Source organism: Excalfactoria chinensis, chromosome 19 (genome assembly GCF_039878825.1).
Source record: "Excalfactoria chinensis isolate bCotChi1 chromosome 19, bCotChi1.hap2, whole genome shotgun sequence".
In the NCBI taxonomy this organism is placed as follows: domain Eukaryota; kingdom Metazoa; phylum Chordata; class Aves; order Galliformes; family Phasianidae; genus Excalfactoria; species Excalfactoria chinensis.
The window spans coordinates 7,950,778-7,967,710 of record NC_092843.1 but is presented as its reverse complement, the minus strand read 5'-3'; the positions used below and the strand labels follow the sequence as shown (position 1 = coordinate 7,967,710).

The 16,933-nt window shown below is 37.3% G+C and overlaps 1 protein-coding gene across 5 annotated transcripts in view; it reads left to right on the top strand.

Moving 5' to 3' along the window:
• The window catches only part of NF1 (neurofibromin 1), an 84,255-nt gene that overhangs the window by 27,558 nt on the left and 39,764 nt on the right, over positions 1 to 16,933 (top strand). For 3 of the 5 annotated variants that reach the window (XM_072353787.1, XM_072353791.1, XM_072353786.1), the window contains 15 exons: positions 408 to 547; positions 1,117 to 1,239; positions 1,587 to 1,670; positions 2,260 to 2,376; positions 2,908 to 3,089; positions 3,203 to 3,414; positions 3,978 to 4,139; positions 5,081 to 5,184; positions 6,012 to 6,147; positions 9,569 to 9,631; positions 11,276 to 11,434; positions 11,956 to 12,053; positions 12,194 to 12,340; positions 12,489 to 12,635; positions 12,930 to 13,040. In XM_072353787.1, coding sequence (XP_072209888.1) covers positions 408 to 547; positions 1,117 to 1,239; positions 1,587 to 1,670; positions 2,260 to 2,376; positions 2,908 to 3,089; positions 3,203 to 3,414; positions 3,978 to 4,139; positions 5,081 to 5,184; positions 6,012 to 6,147; positions 9,569 to 9,631; positions 11,276 to 11,434; positions 11,956 to 12,053; positions 12,194 to 12,340; positions 12,489 to 12,635; positions 12,930 to 13,040 — 1,985 coding nt within the window. The remainder of the gene's footprint in view (positions 1 to 407; positions 548 to 1,116; positions 1,240 to 1,586; positions 1,671 to 2,259; positions 2,377 to 2,907; positions 3,090 to 3,202; positions 3,415 to 3,977; positions 4,140 to 5,080; positions 5,185 to 6,011; positions 6,148 to 9,568; positions 9,632 to 11,275; positions 11,435 to 11,955; positions 12,054 to 12,193; positions 12,341 to 12,488; positions 12,636 to 12,929; positions 13,041 to 16,933) is intronic. The other 2 variants (XM_072353789.1, XM_072353788.1) reach the window with 1 other exon arrangement.

Here is a 16,933-nt window from a genome sequence, read left to right as displayed (position 1 = left end):
TCTTATTAAAAAGCATTGGTTTTGTCTTTCACATTTGTAGTTGAAATGAGGCATCTGTTGTGTTTTGTACAAAAAATCTGCTGACATAGTGATTGTTTGAGAACATGCATCGAGTAATTTTTATATTTGGTTCCAAGTTATATTTAGCCTAAAGTAATTAAAAATATCTTTGAATTCTTAGTAAACTCTCAGACAACAGAACCTGTGAGAATGTTCTCAGAATCTTTAAGATTGGTTAGTGTTAACCTATTTCAATATTGACATATTGTAACATTCTTTTGATCAAGTGATAATTGAAAAATGCTTGTCTGTTAGATTTTGAAATACTGCGGTATGTTTGATAAACAGCCTCACCTCCCCTTTCTTTTTTCTGTCTATAATTAAGACCAGAAATTTTCTTCTTGTAGGTTTTATTAACTGAGACCAACACACAATTTGTTGAACAAACCATTGCTATAATGAAGAACTTGCTTGACAATCATACAGAAGGGAGCTCAGAACATCTTGGACAAGCCAGTATTGAGACAATGATGCTAAATCTGGTTAGGTAAGAAACCTTCTTGACTTTTCTATACAAAGTAATATGTTTAAGGAGGAAAATTAGACTCTTTTAGTTTATACCTTTGCTTGCATCCATCAAGGAAGTTGATTGTGGTCTCCTTTCTAGTAGTCCTAATAGGTTTATTAGACATGGAGACTGTTTATACCATAGCATAAAATGAACTGATGGATGGTGACTTTTTGTTGTTGTTGTTTATCAGAACTAACCATTCCATAGCTCACCTCCTTTTCCTGGAAATATTCCTTCATTCTTTTATATGCCGTTGTGTTATTGGTTAGCAGTCAGCTGATGGGCAGGTTTCTGCTCAGTTTTATATTGATAGGGAACTTATTTTGACTGGAAGAAATTTGGTACCCATCTTTAGCTGATATATGAAAGTTGGTTTCCTTGCTCGATAAAAACATTGGCCCAAACAATTGCTAATCCGTTAGCAGGTCTGTTGCATCAGCCGGCCTGTAGGGTGTGAGGCAGAGCTGAAAGGATGTATCAGATGTGTGGGCCGTTTTTTGTGAACCATGAAGTGTTTACTTCATCTTTTTGCTATTTAACTGCAGGTATGTGCGTGTACTGGGGAATTTGGTACACGCAATTCAAATAAAAACTAAACTCTGTCAGTTGGTGGAAGTAATGATGGAGCGGAGAGATGACCTTTCATTTTGCCAAGAAATGAAATTTAGGTAAGTAAAAAATTCAAGCATTATAAAGTATTTAGGACAGTGTAACATGTACAAGTGTAATTTTGTTCTGCTATATGTTTGTTTGTTTAAAGATACCAACACTTTTTCGTAACAGTCCTTGTCATCAGAGTTAATAATTTAGAATCTGGTGCTACATTAGAATTTTGTTTTGACTTTAGGGATGTTAAATGGATGTTTAAAAAAAGAAAAGAAACCTGAATGGGGTCCAGTAAAATTCAGTGTGTGATGATTCAAATATGAGTTTGTAATAAATGAGATGAGGTAAATGGTAGTGAGTGTGCTTGAGGGAATGGATGGTTATTTAAAAACCAAAATATATTTCACAGGAACAAAATGGTGGAATATTTGACAGACTGGGTTATGGGAACATCTAATCAAGCAACAGATGAAGATGTGAAGTGCTTGACAAGGTATGCGGGGATGCTGTTATGCTGTTTCTGAAGTGGCTGATGGTGTTCCCAGTGTCATTTGATATCCACAGATCAGCTGGACTGTGTGGAATTTTTGTAGTGGTCGTAATTTTAAGGAAAATGCCAAAACTGAAACTTAAGTTTTTGATGAGCGGCAACAGGGCTGTAGTTAATGAGTGGTTTTACCTGACATGGCTCCTGAGGGGTTCCTTCAGAGTGTTCCAATTCCTATTTAATTCTCCTTAATACAATTTCTGATTTAGCATTAGGATTGTTTGTTTTAGTTTATAGTTATGTTGTCCTGTGATGCATTGTAAAGTCATCAAAAATTACAGTGTTAAATGTTTTTAGTGACATACTTGCTTTTCAGTTTTTGTCCTTCAATAACATGTTGCTTGAACCTGTACTGCATTATGTGATTGCTGTTTTCCTGCTGGACAGAATGCAGGCCTTATTCTGGCAGACTTTTCAGCTGCAATTAGGTGTGTAAGTGAAAGAGACTTGGTGCATGAAGGGAAATCTTCAAGTGGGAGCAGAGATGAATCCCGCTGAAATCTAAAATGATTCACAGCTCTTTTTTTGTTTCCAGAGATTTGGACCAAGCAAGTATGGAAGCAGTGGTCTCTCTTCTTGCTGGGCTTCCATTACAACCTGAAGAAGGGGATGGTGTTGAGTTGATGGAAGCCAAATCTCAGTTATTTCTTAAGTAAATAGTGGCTTTTAACTATTTTTTACTATACTGTGGCTCCGAGTAGATGCACCATATGTTTCTTTTCCTAAAAACTATGTTTTTTTCTTCTAGCTGAACTAATTTTACTGTCCTAATAGTGACCTCATACATCCACTGTTTCACCAAGCTCTATCTCTTATGTTTATGGAAACATGTTTGTTTAGAAAATAATTGTTAGATTTGGTTTTGTTTGCCCTTAACAGAGATATATCTTTAATTCATGGGAGGGATTAACTGGGTTTGAAATTATATTTAACTGTGAAGGTACATCTGTGAAATTCATTTTCTAGATCTGCAGAACTTTGTATTCACGTTTCTATGGCATTGCCTTCCTGTTGTTTCAATATATTCTTAGACAATTTAGCCAGTACCACAGAAAAGATTATTTGGGGCATGCATGGGATTTTTTATGGAAGGCTTACGGTTTATTTGTTCTTGTGTGCAAATCTTCATAGCGTTGCCTTCATATAATCTTTCAGTGATCAAAGTTGTTATCTTTTCCTTTAGATATTTCACGCTGTTTATGAACCTTCTAAATGACTGTAGTGAAGTTGAAGATGAAAGTGCACAAACTGGTGGCAGGAAACGTGGGATGTCCCGAAGACTGGCATCTCTGCGGCACTGCACTGTTCTTGCTATGTCAAATTTACTCAATGCAAATGTGGACAGTGGTCTTATGCATTCAATAGGTAAAGAAATAGGAGAAAACTGTGTGTAATTATGTATTCCATTTATTTTTACGGGTTTTTTTAGTAGCTTTATTGGATGTGTTCTTTGTTTTTCTTTTTTTTTTTGAAATCAGGCCTGGGCTATCATAAAGACCTCCAGACAAGAGCTACGTTTATGGAAGTCCTCACCAAAATTTTACAGCAGGGAACAGAATTTGATACATTAGCAGAAACGGTGCTGGCAGATCGGTTTGAGAGGCTGGTGGAGCTCGTTACAATGATGGGTGATCAGGGGGAGCTGCCTATTGCTATGGCGTTAGCAAATGTGGTGCCTTGTTCTCAGTGGGTAAGTTGATTTGTGCATTTAATTTCCTGTGTTTTTTGGAAATAGTAAGACTTGAAATAATTAGTGCAAACATTTTTAAGTGTAACAGTAGCCCACCAAAGTGAGATTAGACCTACCTTTTGTATTTCTTAGTATATTCTCAAGGAATGTATTCAGTTTTAAGACATCTTAATTACAAACTAGAGTTTTATTAAATAATACTTTTATTAAATTTTAGTTAATGTCTGAGTAATTTTGTATGCAATTATTATAATGCATTTGTTTTGATTGACATTACTTATTGCAGATTGTGTGCTGTAATGCAGAAAAACGAAACTTTGTTCCTCTGCAGAGATTTTAGCAAGATTAATTGGTCTTTGTTATACAGCAGAATAACTGCTTATCTATCTGGACATTCTGAATTTGCATGAGGAGTTACAGTGAAAGAGTTTTACACAGTAGCAAAGGGAAAAGAAAAGGTTGTGTGTGCTTTAATTGGATATTTACATGCAAATAGCATCTTTAAATCATTAGTACAAGCTTTAACTCGCTGCTCAGATGGACACTGCCTTGATTCCTTTCAGGATGAGCTAGCTCGTGTTCTGGTCACGCTCTTTGATTCCCGGCACTTGCTCTATCAGCTACTTTGGAATATGTTTTCAAAGGAAGTTGAACTAGCAGATTCCATGCAGACACTCTTCCGAGGAAACAGCTTAGCTAGTAAAATAATGACTTTCTGTTTTAAGGTATGTTATCTAACCTTTCCTTCTGCTTCAAATCAGGCCAGCAACAGGAATGGTTTAGTAATATAAAAATACAAAGCTAACCATCTGTGATGTTAAGCATTTGAGAAAATGGATTATATGAAAGTAGTACAAAGTGGCCTTTGAAATTCAGTTTTAGTTTGCTGTAGATTTCACTGACATCTCTTGAAAATTTAGGGGGTTTTGCGTTTAACACTTGATGAACTAATTTTTGTAGATAAAAATAATTTTGTAGGTAAAAAATGCTAATCCTTCTGGAACTGACCTTTTACCAAGACTGCCTGACCCAACTCATTGGGCTTCAATTTGCTTTTAGTCCCTTTAAAAGTTTCTGAAGTAATAAATGTTCCATTTCTCTTGGTCTGTGTGCTCTGCATTGTGGAGAAAGCTGACTGGTTGCGTAACAAAAACATGCAAGATTTGTAGGTTTGAAGACAAACTTTACTAGATATTTAGAAGATCTAACTTGGTAAAAACTGCTAAATACTTGTACAGAGTTTAGTTATTTTGAAGTCCTGACCTACATAATCTTCAGTCATAGTAAATCTCTTAAAACTTAGTGCACCTGAGTTATATGAACCCCCTTACTTAATGAGCAATTTAAAGGTGGTGAGATGAATTCCAAGCTCTTCTGTGCTTTCATTTCATTATAAAATGTGACATACTGTGCAGAGATGGAGTGTTGAGTCACTGTGCACTAAGAAGGACTCTCATCTGTTTATTATGATTAGTGAAGTGACGTATAGTTTTCTCCAAGTAATTAAAATACTTGCAGAAGTTGATCACAGCTGCATTTTAGGAGTCTGTCTTAAACCAAAACAAACAAAGTATTTTCAGGTTGTTGTAATTCACACAATTTTGTAGTGTTCCTGTGGATTGCTATCTTAATCTGGCCATATATGCTGGTTTTCTTTTTTCAACAGGTATATGGTGCTACTTATTTGCAGAAGCTTTTGGAACCTTTATTAAGAACGGTGATCACATCCTCTGAATGGCAGCATGTTAGCTTTGAGGTGGATCCTACAAGGTTTGAGATTCAAAGGGGGGAACAAATGTATTTATTTATATACTTGTCTCCCAGTCATCATGATTTTCTTGTTGCAGATATTTTCCTCACGCTTTCATGCTTTCTGCTCCACTAGCTACATCCATTGTATCTACATTTCTTACACTCAGGGAGAGTTTACAGAGCTGTCCGATAGAGTGAGATGAATTCTGCGTGTCCTCTAAGCCCTGAGGGCTTGGAGCCCTTACAAATCTCATCTACTTGCTACTTCATACTACTTCATACTTTTATGTAGGCATAATGTGGCATTTTCCAGCAGTACCAGAAGGCATCTGGTTTGGGTCATTGAATTAGTTACGGAAACAAGATGGAATGCATGTATGTTGTGTGCAGTCTTTTGTTTTAATTTCTCATGTCACTTCAAGACTTGGATTTAGTAACTGTTGCTGGTTGTTCTGATTTTTATTCTTAGAAAACTCTCAGCATTCTTTTAAAAAGCTTACCAAGAGGTAGGCCGCCTTTTTAATAGTTAATCTCTCAAACATCTGTCTCTTATCTCAGAAACTACTTCCAGAGAAACCAGCAAAATGATAGTGCAGACCTCTGGAAATGATGAATGCTTGTCTTTGTATGGAAGATAGAGTGCAACTTAGCTGTCTGTTTATTACCAAGTTTTAAACGACCTTCTACTTGTGCAATTTAAAGTATTGGTGGGAAATGTATGAAAGATTGTAAATGTTCCTATAAATGTTTTGTTTACCTTGTAGAATAAGGTAACTGCTGAAAGTACAAGTACAGATAGTGTGATTTGTTTGATTTCCAGTCTGACATTTATGGCTCTGTTTCAGACTGGAGCCCACAGAAAGCCTTGAAGAGAACCAGCGGAGCCTCTTGCAAATGACAGAAAAATTTTTCCATGCAATCATTAATTCTTCTTCGGAATTCCCACCACAGCTTCGCAGTGTGTGCCATTGTTTGTACCAGGTATGCCTGCAATGGTTGCCTGCCCCTGTACTTTGGTTTTGTTTTTTTTTCAATTCTAACAGCTTGGTCTGGGTGCACATTGGATGTTACTGAAAGACTTCTATCAGAAGTTTGGTGAATAGCAGGGATCTGAACTTGGAGACGAGATGGTGCTTTAGGAATTGAATTGGCTGTAAGGAGATGACTAAAATATTTTCTTTTTTTAAGGAATTGTATCACAGCTAAGAATTCAGAGCTAATAATCTCAGTGCTTTAGCAACTCAGTGGGAGACTGAGACGATTAACTATGGAGGTAATGGTTATATTCACTTCTGTCAGTTTGTCATACAGCTCCCTCTGTAGGGAAGGCAGCAAATAGAGAACAAAAAATCACTGCTTCTTGGACAGAATGCAAAATGACATTTTGAATATAAAAGTATTGCACTTGTTCACTTTTTATTTCTGATTTAATTGGTCTTGTTTAAAGTTAATTTATTAACTTCTTATCCTTGATCAACATAAGCTTCATGAGTATAATAGCTTCTTGTGCAGTTATTAATCTTAAGTTCTCTGCATAAAAACAGTGGCAAATTCTTCAAGGGTATTTCACCCCTGCAGTACATTTTTCCAAAACTGTCTATGAAATATCTTATCTGGATCACTGCTCTGGGAGTGTTATTTAAGGTGGACACAACCTCACACTTTGCATCTTTGATAGAAGAGCAGGCTAAAAAGATAATGAAATACTTGTAAATAAATAAATTTTAAAAGCAATTACAAAAAGCCACAAAGCTGTTTTCAGTGAGACCAAACTAGCTGAAGTTCTGAATTCTAGAATGCATGACTTGAAGCTGATTGGAGTGGAAGGGAATAAATATCTAAATTGTTTTGGCTGTATTTGATAGAGAATTGATGTTATGTGTGTATTTCCTTAAATAAGCTCTTTTACAGGTGAAATTGAGGCATTACAGTATGCAAACTTTATCATGTCTCTCAATTAAGTTCTGAAAGCAGGAGTCTCTAGTTTGCTGTGGACAACTGTAAACAAAGCCATTAACTTTTACTGGGAAGGATGTCCACTTGCATAGTATTCAGTAAATAGCATTAACCTTGCAACTGGAATGCTGCAGATGCTCTGTACTTTGAGGATGCTTAGGCAGAGGGGAAATTTTTATACTTGAGATGTAGAATGATAACGAGTACATTTTGATCTGCAAAGTAAAATACCTTCCAACTGCTTTGGGCAATACGTTCTCTTGGAGTTACTGTAGGGTTGCCTGCCAGATGCCTGGAGTACATTGTGTGCAAAGGGCTGCTGTGCTTTGCTTAAATGGGTGACCAGATATTCTTCACATACACAGTATTGACAAATAAAGCAAGTAAACAGGAGGAAGAGAACTTGGAAGAGACAAAGATAAATAAATGGATGGAGTTCTCTTCATGATGCAAATTACAAAGATTGAGTTTGTGACTTGTGGATAAAATTATTTTGTGCTGCCATATCAGCTTTGCAAAAAAAAATTACCAAACTGGGACTGCTCTTTTGCATGTTTCTGGCTCCTTTTATAAGTAATGCTCGGACAGAAAACTTGTAGAATGCTCCTGCTGCCTGTGGGACCTGTAGGGAATAGTCTCCAGTCTTGGGGGAGAATGCTGTCACAGAAAAGCTGTGCACAGCAGTTTGTGAGCTGTGAACCCTGGGGTGTTCTGGAGGAGCAGGTCTAAAGTGAAACAAGGAAAACAGAGCCTTGTTTGGAAGGAGAACATGAAAAGGAGTTACCAGCCTTAGTTGCATGTGGGAGATAGTTGTGGGAAGTGGAAGCAGACACAGAGGAGAAAAAAAGCTTGAATTAATTATGAGAAGTCAGAAACAGTTCTACACAGTAGGTACTACTTGGTTTTTGTAAGTGAATGCTGTATTTGCATTATTTCAGTAGAAATGATCATTTGTTTCTGAAACTAGATGACTGCTGGTCTCCGAATCAGTCAAACAGGTATTCTTATTCCATAAGAGGTCAGTAGCTAATTTTATTTACTGTGGCAGTGTTATAGGAACAGAGGTTCTGTATTTCATTGGATACTGCAGGCTGCACCGGCTGGTGCTTCTTTTACCAGAGCAGATTTCTAATAAGTATTTTCACATGGACACATACAGCTAACTGCTAGTTCTGCAGTAATGGCATCACCTTCACACTTGCTCGTTTTCAGGTGTTGTATGTTCTGGAACATTTTGTGGTCAAGAATGAACTGGATTATAGTCCCTTGTACAAAGAAATGGTGCTGACTGATAGAAACATAGAAAGATATGGAATTAAACACACAAACATACGTTTTTCTTATTAAAGAAAGATGGAAATTTTAGTTCCTTTGAATGAAGTAGCGAGATGAATAGAGATGGATAAGCCTGTTTCTGAAGTTACCTGTATCTTTCTGGAAATTACACAAGGTTGAAAGTTTGGTAAATGCACTGTTGGTTAAATATTAAAAGGTCTTGAATAAATTAGAACTCTTCAGTTGATAGTTTCACTCATTTGTTTTTATGCTGTCACGTTTTTAAGCTATAGGAGTTCTCTTCCAGTTCTTTTCTTCTCTGATACTCTAAAGATTATATGAACTCTTGGTGTGTGCTTGCTCTCAAACCACTGAATGTTCTGAGCTTTTCTGTTGATAGAGCTCCAGTCATCTGGTGATGCTAGTTTACTGTTGCAGCCTATATGGAAGATAGATTTTTCTCCAAGAGCAAAATGTTCCTCTTTGGAGGAGGAACATATAAGGCTGATGTGCTACAGCTTTGCTCAGATCCTGACAAAACATGAGAGAATGCTATGCTTTGTAGTGGGTCCCTTTGCCTTGAAATTAACATAATCAAAATGAATATCTTAGATGTAGACCTGCTATTTTTGTTTTCCTCCATTTTTCACAGAAGTGTTTTTATTGTTACTGTTATCGAAGTCATAATAACTGTGATGAATCACAGGTTACCAAATTGAAGGACACACAGAGAAACATTGGGATGATTTTAAACTCCAAATTTATTTTAAAAGTTAATGCACATTTCAAAGGTATAATACTCTGCTGTTTGTACTATTCAAATTATTTGGGAATGGTGAATTGCATCTGAAAACCGAATATACAATTTAATGCCCAATATTGTGTATCATGAACACCTTCATGTGGCTTGACTTTTAATCTAGCCAGAAATAGTAGAAATGATTGAAACGCAACTTTTGCTTGTTTTATATTTAGTGCTTTGTAAACAAGATTTAATTTAAAACAAAGTGGAATAAAACCTCCATCATCAGTCTTTAGTTTATATATTTCATTTTCTGTTGGTTATGTTTGTTACATTTTACTGTGCAATTTACGTACAAGTCAACATTGGTTTTTTGTTGCTGTATGTAGTTGGTGCTGTGACTTGTTTGTGCTCATCTCTGTTCTGTAGGCAACTTGCCACTCTCTACTGAATAAAGCTACCGTAAAAGAAAAAAAGGAAAACAAAAAATCAGTAAGTTTGGAGACCTTTTTACTAGCCATTTCTTTCAACCCACAACAGAAATCTTTTGCTGTTTGTTCAAAACATCTTCACTTCAGTCTGTTTGAACTCACTGTGAAATCATTCTACTAATTCTGGCACAAAATAGCTTTCATTTCAATTAACACTGGAATTAAGTTATATTTAAAATATTCTCTGTGTGCCTATCGGAGTAAACAAAAACACATTTTAACATTACTTCTTAGTATGTAATATTCTGATTCCTCTACCTCTGCCATCTTCAAATTAAAAAAAAAAAAAAAAAAAAAAAGAGAAGGAAAATGTTTTCTTTGGTTTGGGGGAAAATCTGAGTCTGTTTAGTTGTAATGCTTTGGTAGGTGACGACTTCAGCTTGCATCCTGCCAGAAGAACAGTTAACTGATGAGTTGCTGGAGAAAAAAAAGGCTCCCAGGACTTATTTCAGATATTTTCTTTTGTTTGCCTTGTGAGTAAGCAATAAAATTTAGCATTTGTGTTTATTTACTTAGAGAAGACAAGCAGATTTCCCATTGCAGCTAACTTACTGTGTATCGTGATGAAGTGGTGTCATTGAAAGCTAAGGCTTAGCCTCCTGTTTAACAGTGACTTCAAAACATAATGTATGAATAAAACTGAGGTAGAATGAAAATTTAGGATTCTATTAAATACTGTGTTACATTTTGCAGTAGCTGAGCAGCACAGTAATGTGCGGAAATACCAGATCTCTCTGCAAACTAATATTTTATGAGAACATAATATCAATAATTGTATCACAAGATAACTATGAATGAAGTTGCTACTGAACCATAGTGATTCTTGATATGTTATGTATGTGCTGATGGCTTTATGTGTTTTAAGAAGCATGATTTGAGATTGCACTAGTTTTGGTTTGAAGTATGGAAGGCTGGGGAGTATTTATGTTTTCTGTAAACAATTTAACTTGGCATATGAAACAGCTGATTTTGTTAGGTGGAAACATAGAACCAGATTTAATATTATTATTAATTGTCAGTTTTACAAAATATACGTATAGATATTGAATTTTTTTACGGCATTGTCCACTCAGCTCTGGACCATCCTGTCTTTCCTTCCTTGGCAAATCTGATGAGATATGATCGTGATGGAGAGTATTTCTAGAGACATCTCCTTCCCTCAAATTCAAATTACTCCTGAAACTTTGTTACTTATGTCACATTGATGGAGAGGGAGGACCTTGAGAATAAAAGTGAAATATGTATGCAAATAAAAAGACATGAGAATCTAAAAAGAATTATCCATGTTTCCTTGGAAGACTGCGTGCCTGCTTACAAACACTAGGCATTTGTCTACCGGCTGGAGTTAAGTAGTCAGTAACTTTGAATTTTGTGTTCAGAAATTGATCCCAGCGAGAAAGTTTGTTTGAAAGCTGAAGGAAAATCCAGTCTGTGCCTCCACAGCCATCTCACCCTTTCTCTCCTTTCCTTCTCTTTCTTGATTGTCATGCAATGCAAGACCTATCAAGGCAAGAGAATCCTACTCAGACTTGTTGAGCTTGGCTGCTATGGGAAGAATACATAATGTGGGATTGCCATACGAGACTTTTCTCCAGTTGCTTTCCCTTTAATGCAAATGTATTATTTGTAATTCTCAACTTTGTAGGTTGTTAGTCAGCGATTTCCTCAGAACAGCATTGGGGCAGTTGGAAGTGCCATGTTCCTGCGCTTCATCAATCCTGCGATCGTCTCCCCGTACGAGGCAGGGATTTTAGATAAAAAGCCTCCGCCCAGAATTGAGAGGGGACTGAAACTGATGTCAAAGGTGAATCAGCGTGCATCTTTATTTGGCTGTATTTTGTATTCTATCTCTTCTCCAATGGAGTGATGTGAGGAAGGTTTAGTTAAACTTATTTTTGTGTTGCAAAGATTATGTTTATTTGAACTAACCTTGTTTGAAAACAACATTATTTCTGGAGTAGAGAATATGCTGATATTGATTAAGTTCATATAAGTTCTAAAGAAGTGACTTTTTTCCCCCTACCCTTAATCACAAGATAGATAAGTTTAATGGTTCTGTGACCTGTGTATGTTTTTAATGTTGAGAAATGGTGATTTTCTTCAAATAAGCACACATTATTGCCATTACGCCTGTCTAAGTGAGATCTTGTCTTAATGTTTAAAATGACGTAAAAGAACATACTTCAAATTAGTTGTCTTAATGGCTTTTTCTTGTTTTGGAGTTCCATAACAACTTATTTCTGGCAGTGAGGTTATGCTGGTTATCATAGCAGTTTCAACATTAAGCCTTTTTGTGCCTTTACTTTTTTTTTTATTGTCGTTCAGATACTTCAGAGTATTGCCAACCACGTCCTGTTTACAAAAGAAGAACATATGAGGCCTTTTAATGACTTTGTAAAAAGCAATTTTGATGCAGCTCGAAGGTAGGCTCTTTGGAAACTTCCGCAAAGGATCTTTATTTTGTAAACTGTAAGCAGAGATGCGTTCTTATGGCCTTTTAATTTGTGCCTACGTGACAGATTTCCTGAATATGTTTATGGCAATCACTGGTTTTCATCTCCAGGTTTTTCCTTGATATTGCGTCTGATTGCCCAGCGAGTGACACTGTCAACCACAGCCTGTCTTTCATCAGTGATGGCAATGTTCTTGCTTTGCACCGATTGTTGTGGAACAATCAGGAGAAAATTGGCCAGTACCTTTCCAGTAATAGGTAAGACTTAGGGATGTTGTGGAAGGCACCATTAATTGGGAATGAACGTTTGGAATTTGGAATCAGATGTTTTTGTTGTTAATATTGAGCAGAATGTCATGGATAGAGTAAAGAAAGACCTGTCTTTTAAGAAATGTGCTGTTTTTAGGGACCACAAAGCTGTAGGAAGACGACCTTTTGACAAAATGGCTACTCTTCTTGCCTATCTGGGTCCACCTGAGCACAAACCTGTGGCTGATACACATTGGTCCAGTTTAAATCTCACCAGTTCGAAATTTGAAGAATTTATGACCAGGTAATAAGATTATTGTGGGTTTTTAGTCTTCAGTTGAGTAATATAAGTAGTTATTAAGCCTGCAGCTTTCATTCTGAAGGAAAGTTCAAAATGTTGGCTTCACACACACCTGTTATGCTTATGAGTAGATTTTAATAAATGAGAAACCTCAGTAGCTTTTGTGATTTAACAAAGGTTCAAGATTTTATGAACATAATACTTGTGCTTAAAGATGCAAATAGAGGGTTTGGGTTTTGCTTGTTTATTTTTTGGCAAGGTGATTGTGAAAAGTTGATGTCATGTTCTACTTCTTAGGCATCAGGTACATGAAAAAGAAGAGTTCAAAGCATTGAAAACATTAAATATTTTCTACCAAGCTGGGACATCTAAAGCTGGCAATCCTGTTTTCTACTACATTGCTCGGCGGTAAGGAATCTTTCACCTACCCTATCTAAAAGAAACATGCAGAATCAAAAGTATCAAGTATATATAAATATATTTATATTTAAACATTTAATATATTATATTTAAACAGGACTCTGAAAGTAGCTTATCTGCCAAATTTTGGAGACCATAGTTTTGAACTGTGATCAGAACTAAATTAGAACTGTCGCAGTTTTTACACCCTGGACTGTGTGGGTACCTGTAACAATGAATTTTATTTATTCTTTCACTGTTTGAAGTAAACCACCACATTACTATTTACCGCTAGACCACGTTACTGTTAACCTTTTATCAGTGGTTATAACATCCTCACATTATGAAGTATAAGATGAGTAACAAGTTAAAATGTGAGATTTGGTTTCTCAAAAAAGTCCCCTAATCCCATTTTTAAAAAGTAATGCAGGTATTTAGGAGGTTTGTATATAGTGCACCGTAGCATTGCTTCAGTTATTCGTGACAAGTAGCTTGCTGCAATACTGAATTGAGGAAGAATATTTCAAGGTTACTATTAGTCTGTTTATGATCAAACAAATAGTAATACTCTCTCTTTAAATCTGTGTTTAATTCAAATGAAATAAGGCCACAAAGGTGCTACTACAGTAAGACTGTCAATGAAACTTGGTATTTTAATTCAGTTGTTAAATAACGACCTTTTAAAATCTGTGGAGTGAAGACAGCATGTTCAAAGCAGTATCCATAGAAACTGAGATTGACTTCAAGTACTGAGCACAGACTTGTTAACAAAAGGAGCATCTTGTGCTCACAGCCAGGCGAGAGGTGCTGTGGAACCAGGCTGTCACTGGTCTCAGTGCCTGTGCCTTTCTCCTCTGGGCAGTGTTGGTGGTGCCTTTGCTGTACCCCAGTGCTACTGCTGGGCCTTATGTTCACATGGCACTCACTCATGCTGTCAGGTCTTGGTAATGCTGCTGTGGTTGGGTTGTTGCCTTGCTTTTTGGTGCCATTAGGGTTCATGGATGTGCTTCTGCTATTGCAGTGTGATTTTTCCTGGTGCTGCTGGTGGGTACAGAGCCATGCCTATATAGCTGCCCAGCACCATGCCCAGCACCATTCCCAGCACACTGTTTGTGGTTGCTTTGTCTCCTCCTGGTGCTTCTGCTGCTGATGGGGTGTTTGTGTGCTGGCTGTGGTGTGCTTGCTTGCTGTGCTGTGTTGGTGTGTGCACACTGATGGTGCACATGCTTGTTGAGGTGAGGCTGGGAACAGCTTTCGTGCTGCCCAAGGTGGTGGCTGTAGCCCCTGCTCTCACTACATAAATTTTGTTTTCTTTCCCACTTCTATCTGAACCATTTTCCAACAATTTATAGTTCTGAATTAGAAAGTATGTAAGAAAGTATATGTAAGCAAGCCTTTCATTTTCCTTTATTTGGGGAAATCAAAGTTTACATTTGAGTACTGCATTTATGCCAGACAGTAGAGAAAACATGAATGATGCCCTAGAGGTTCAGCTGGGATGCAGATTTGGCAGTAAAGTGAGTGTATCGAGTGCCAGGACTGAAACTAGCTCACCTAGCTTGTGGTCTTCCATTTGTTTGTAAGTTCTTTCTTTTCCATAGGCTCCTGCAACTAAATCTGCACGTGGTTATGAAAGTTCAGCTAAGGACCCATTTTTAATTGCTCCATCATGTAGGTGACTAGCTTGTCGTGAACACGTAAAATTGTAGATCTTTGGGTTATTCTGAAGTTGATCTCTGCATAAGCTTGAAAAAGGATATGGCGTTCTTGGGACAGCACGGTTCAGCTCAAATAAATTTGTTTTTTAAAGCCTGCTGGTTGTTTTAGACAACGTAACAACTTCATGCACTTGAATGTCAGTGGAATTTTAAAGACAAGAGGATGTGTTATGTTCACACCCCTTCTAAACTAGTTGCGTTGCTCTCAATAGAAAAAAACCACAAAACTGACATTGAAAATACAGGAATAAAAATGTTTGGAAACTCAGTTATGTTTGTTCACTGGTGTAATTGAATAAGCTTGAAAAGTTGTCATTCTTCTGTGGCAAGTTAGAAGGGTCAGCTGGGTTGTTTCATGCCTCCGCTCCTACCTGCATTTATTGCTCCTTCCTTCAGTTCCACCAGAGGCATTTTGGAAACCGCTTCTCTGAGATTTGTGGTGTATCCATCATGAGGAAAAATAATCTCTTTAGGATGGAAAAAAGCAGAACGTGTACTTTTAGGAACACTTAAGGCTTTCAAGATAACCTTTTGTTGAGGAAGATGGGTTGGAACTTGTTCTCTCTGCCCTTCTCCATATCTTACAGAAGTTATGTTGACTATATGACAACAAAAATATACCTCCTTTATATTTGAATAAATATAATTTCTGTTGAAATATATTTACAATTGCTGTTGTATCCTGGCAAAGTTAATTTTGGTGTGAGTGAGCCTGTTGAAATGAGACTTCTACCTTTCTTTAAGTGAGATGCATAGTGGGCACAAACAGATATGTGAAGGAGACTCTGAATACTTGGTAGCTGTACTTGGATTTTATTCAGCTTCTGCTTGTTTGTCTGAGAAAACATGTGAACTTTAGTGTCATTAAATGCTGATTGTGATTTTGATGTCTGATGCTCCTTGGATGAGGTGCTGGCTTGGTGTGTGGACACTGTATACAGGTGTTTGGAAGAAATCTGTCCAGGTTTGGGCAAATTGGTAATGGGCCAGCATAAAGCCAGTATGTGGGTAATGAGGCTGGATGGCACCTGTTTGTCATGTCGGTTACTGTTTATTGCCTTTACAACCTTTATATTACTTTTCCTCTTTGGCCACTATGCAAGTCTGTGGTTTCTCTCCATGAGGCTGCTGTTCAAACCTAGCAGGTGGGTCCTCTTTTCTGCGCTGATGCTGCAAACAGGGATGTGGCTGAGTGATGTTTCTTTGGGGTATTGAGCTCGTGGTTCTGAGCCAGTTGTCAAGTTTTGAGGTGTGAAATGTAGAAAGGCTGCGCAGGTCTGAGCTGCCAGTACATCTGAGGGTTTGCAGCAGGCAAGTTTTCTTTTTTTAGCTTAAAGTCTTGTTGCTAGGTCATTGTTGAGTCATTTCTCTGACATATCTGGATCAGTTTATATCCTCTTGTGCTGTGAAATTTCATCTCTTCTGTATTTTTTTCTCAGTGTTTTGTTTCCTGGGTAACAACCAGACTTCCAAAGCCAGCGCTCCTTCTGTCTTGAATCCTTGCTCTGTTACTACAGTGTTCAGTACATCAGTCTATATTGATCCTGAAGTACTGCCATTAAGTTTTAAAGCTGCTCTCAGAGTAATTAATAGGAAGCACGGGAACACAAACCTCAGAGCTGCTTCACACTGCAGCTGCCTGTGCAGCGATTTATACCTTTTGAAAGCAAATATTTCTGCAACAAGGTGTGCTGGATCGTGTTTGGATAAGCAACCAACAGATAAAGTCAGCAGCATTTTTTAAAAGACTATTAAACATTATATTGAAGTATTAGATAGTTGTATTGAAACAAAGAATTTCCTGAGAATGGATTATGGTATTTATATTTATTGTGGACTGAGTGCCCTGCCTGTTCGAAGCACAGCAAGCTGTTCTGCAGCACTCACATCCATGCGTGTTGATTTTATTTCAATCTGACTGTGCTGTTGCCAAGCAACAGGTGCCTGCCTCCCACACTGCCTGCCTACTTGTGCTCTGTTATCAACTCATTTGTATTCCAGAAAAATACAAGGGAATCCAAATTTAATCTGCTTAGTGAAGGCAGTCTGACTGAGAAGCCCTCATTGCTTCTACCCACCAAGGGCATGTTTTGGATATGGATCATGGCCCCAGTGTTCGAAGGGATGTGCCATCTCACTTCCATACACATCTGTGTTTTTTTTTCTCCCCCCCTCAGTCAGTGT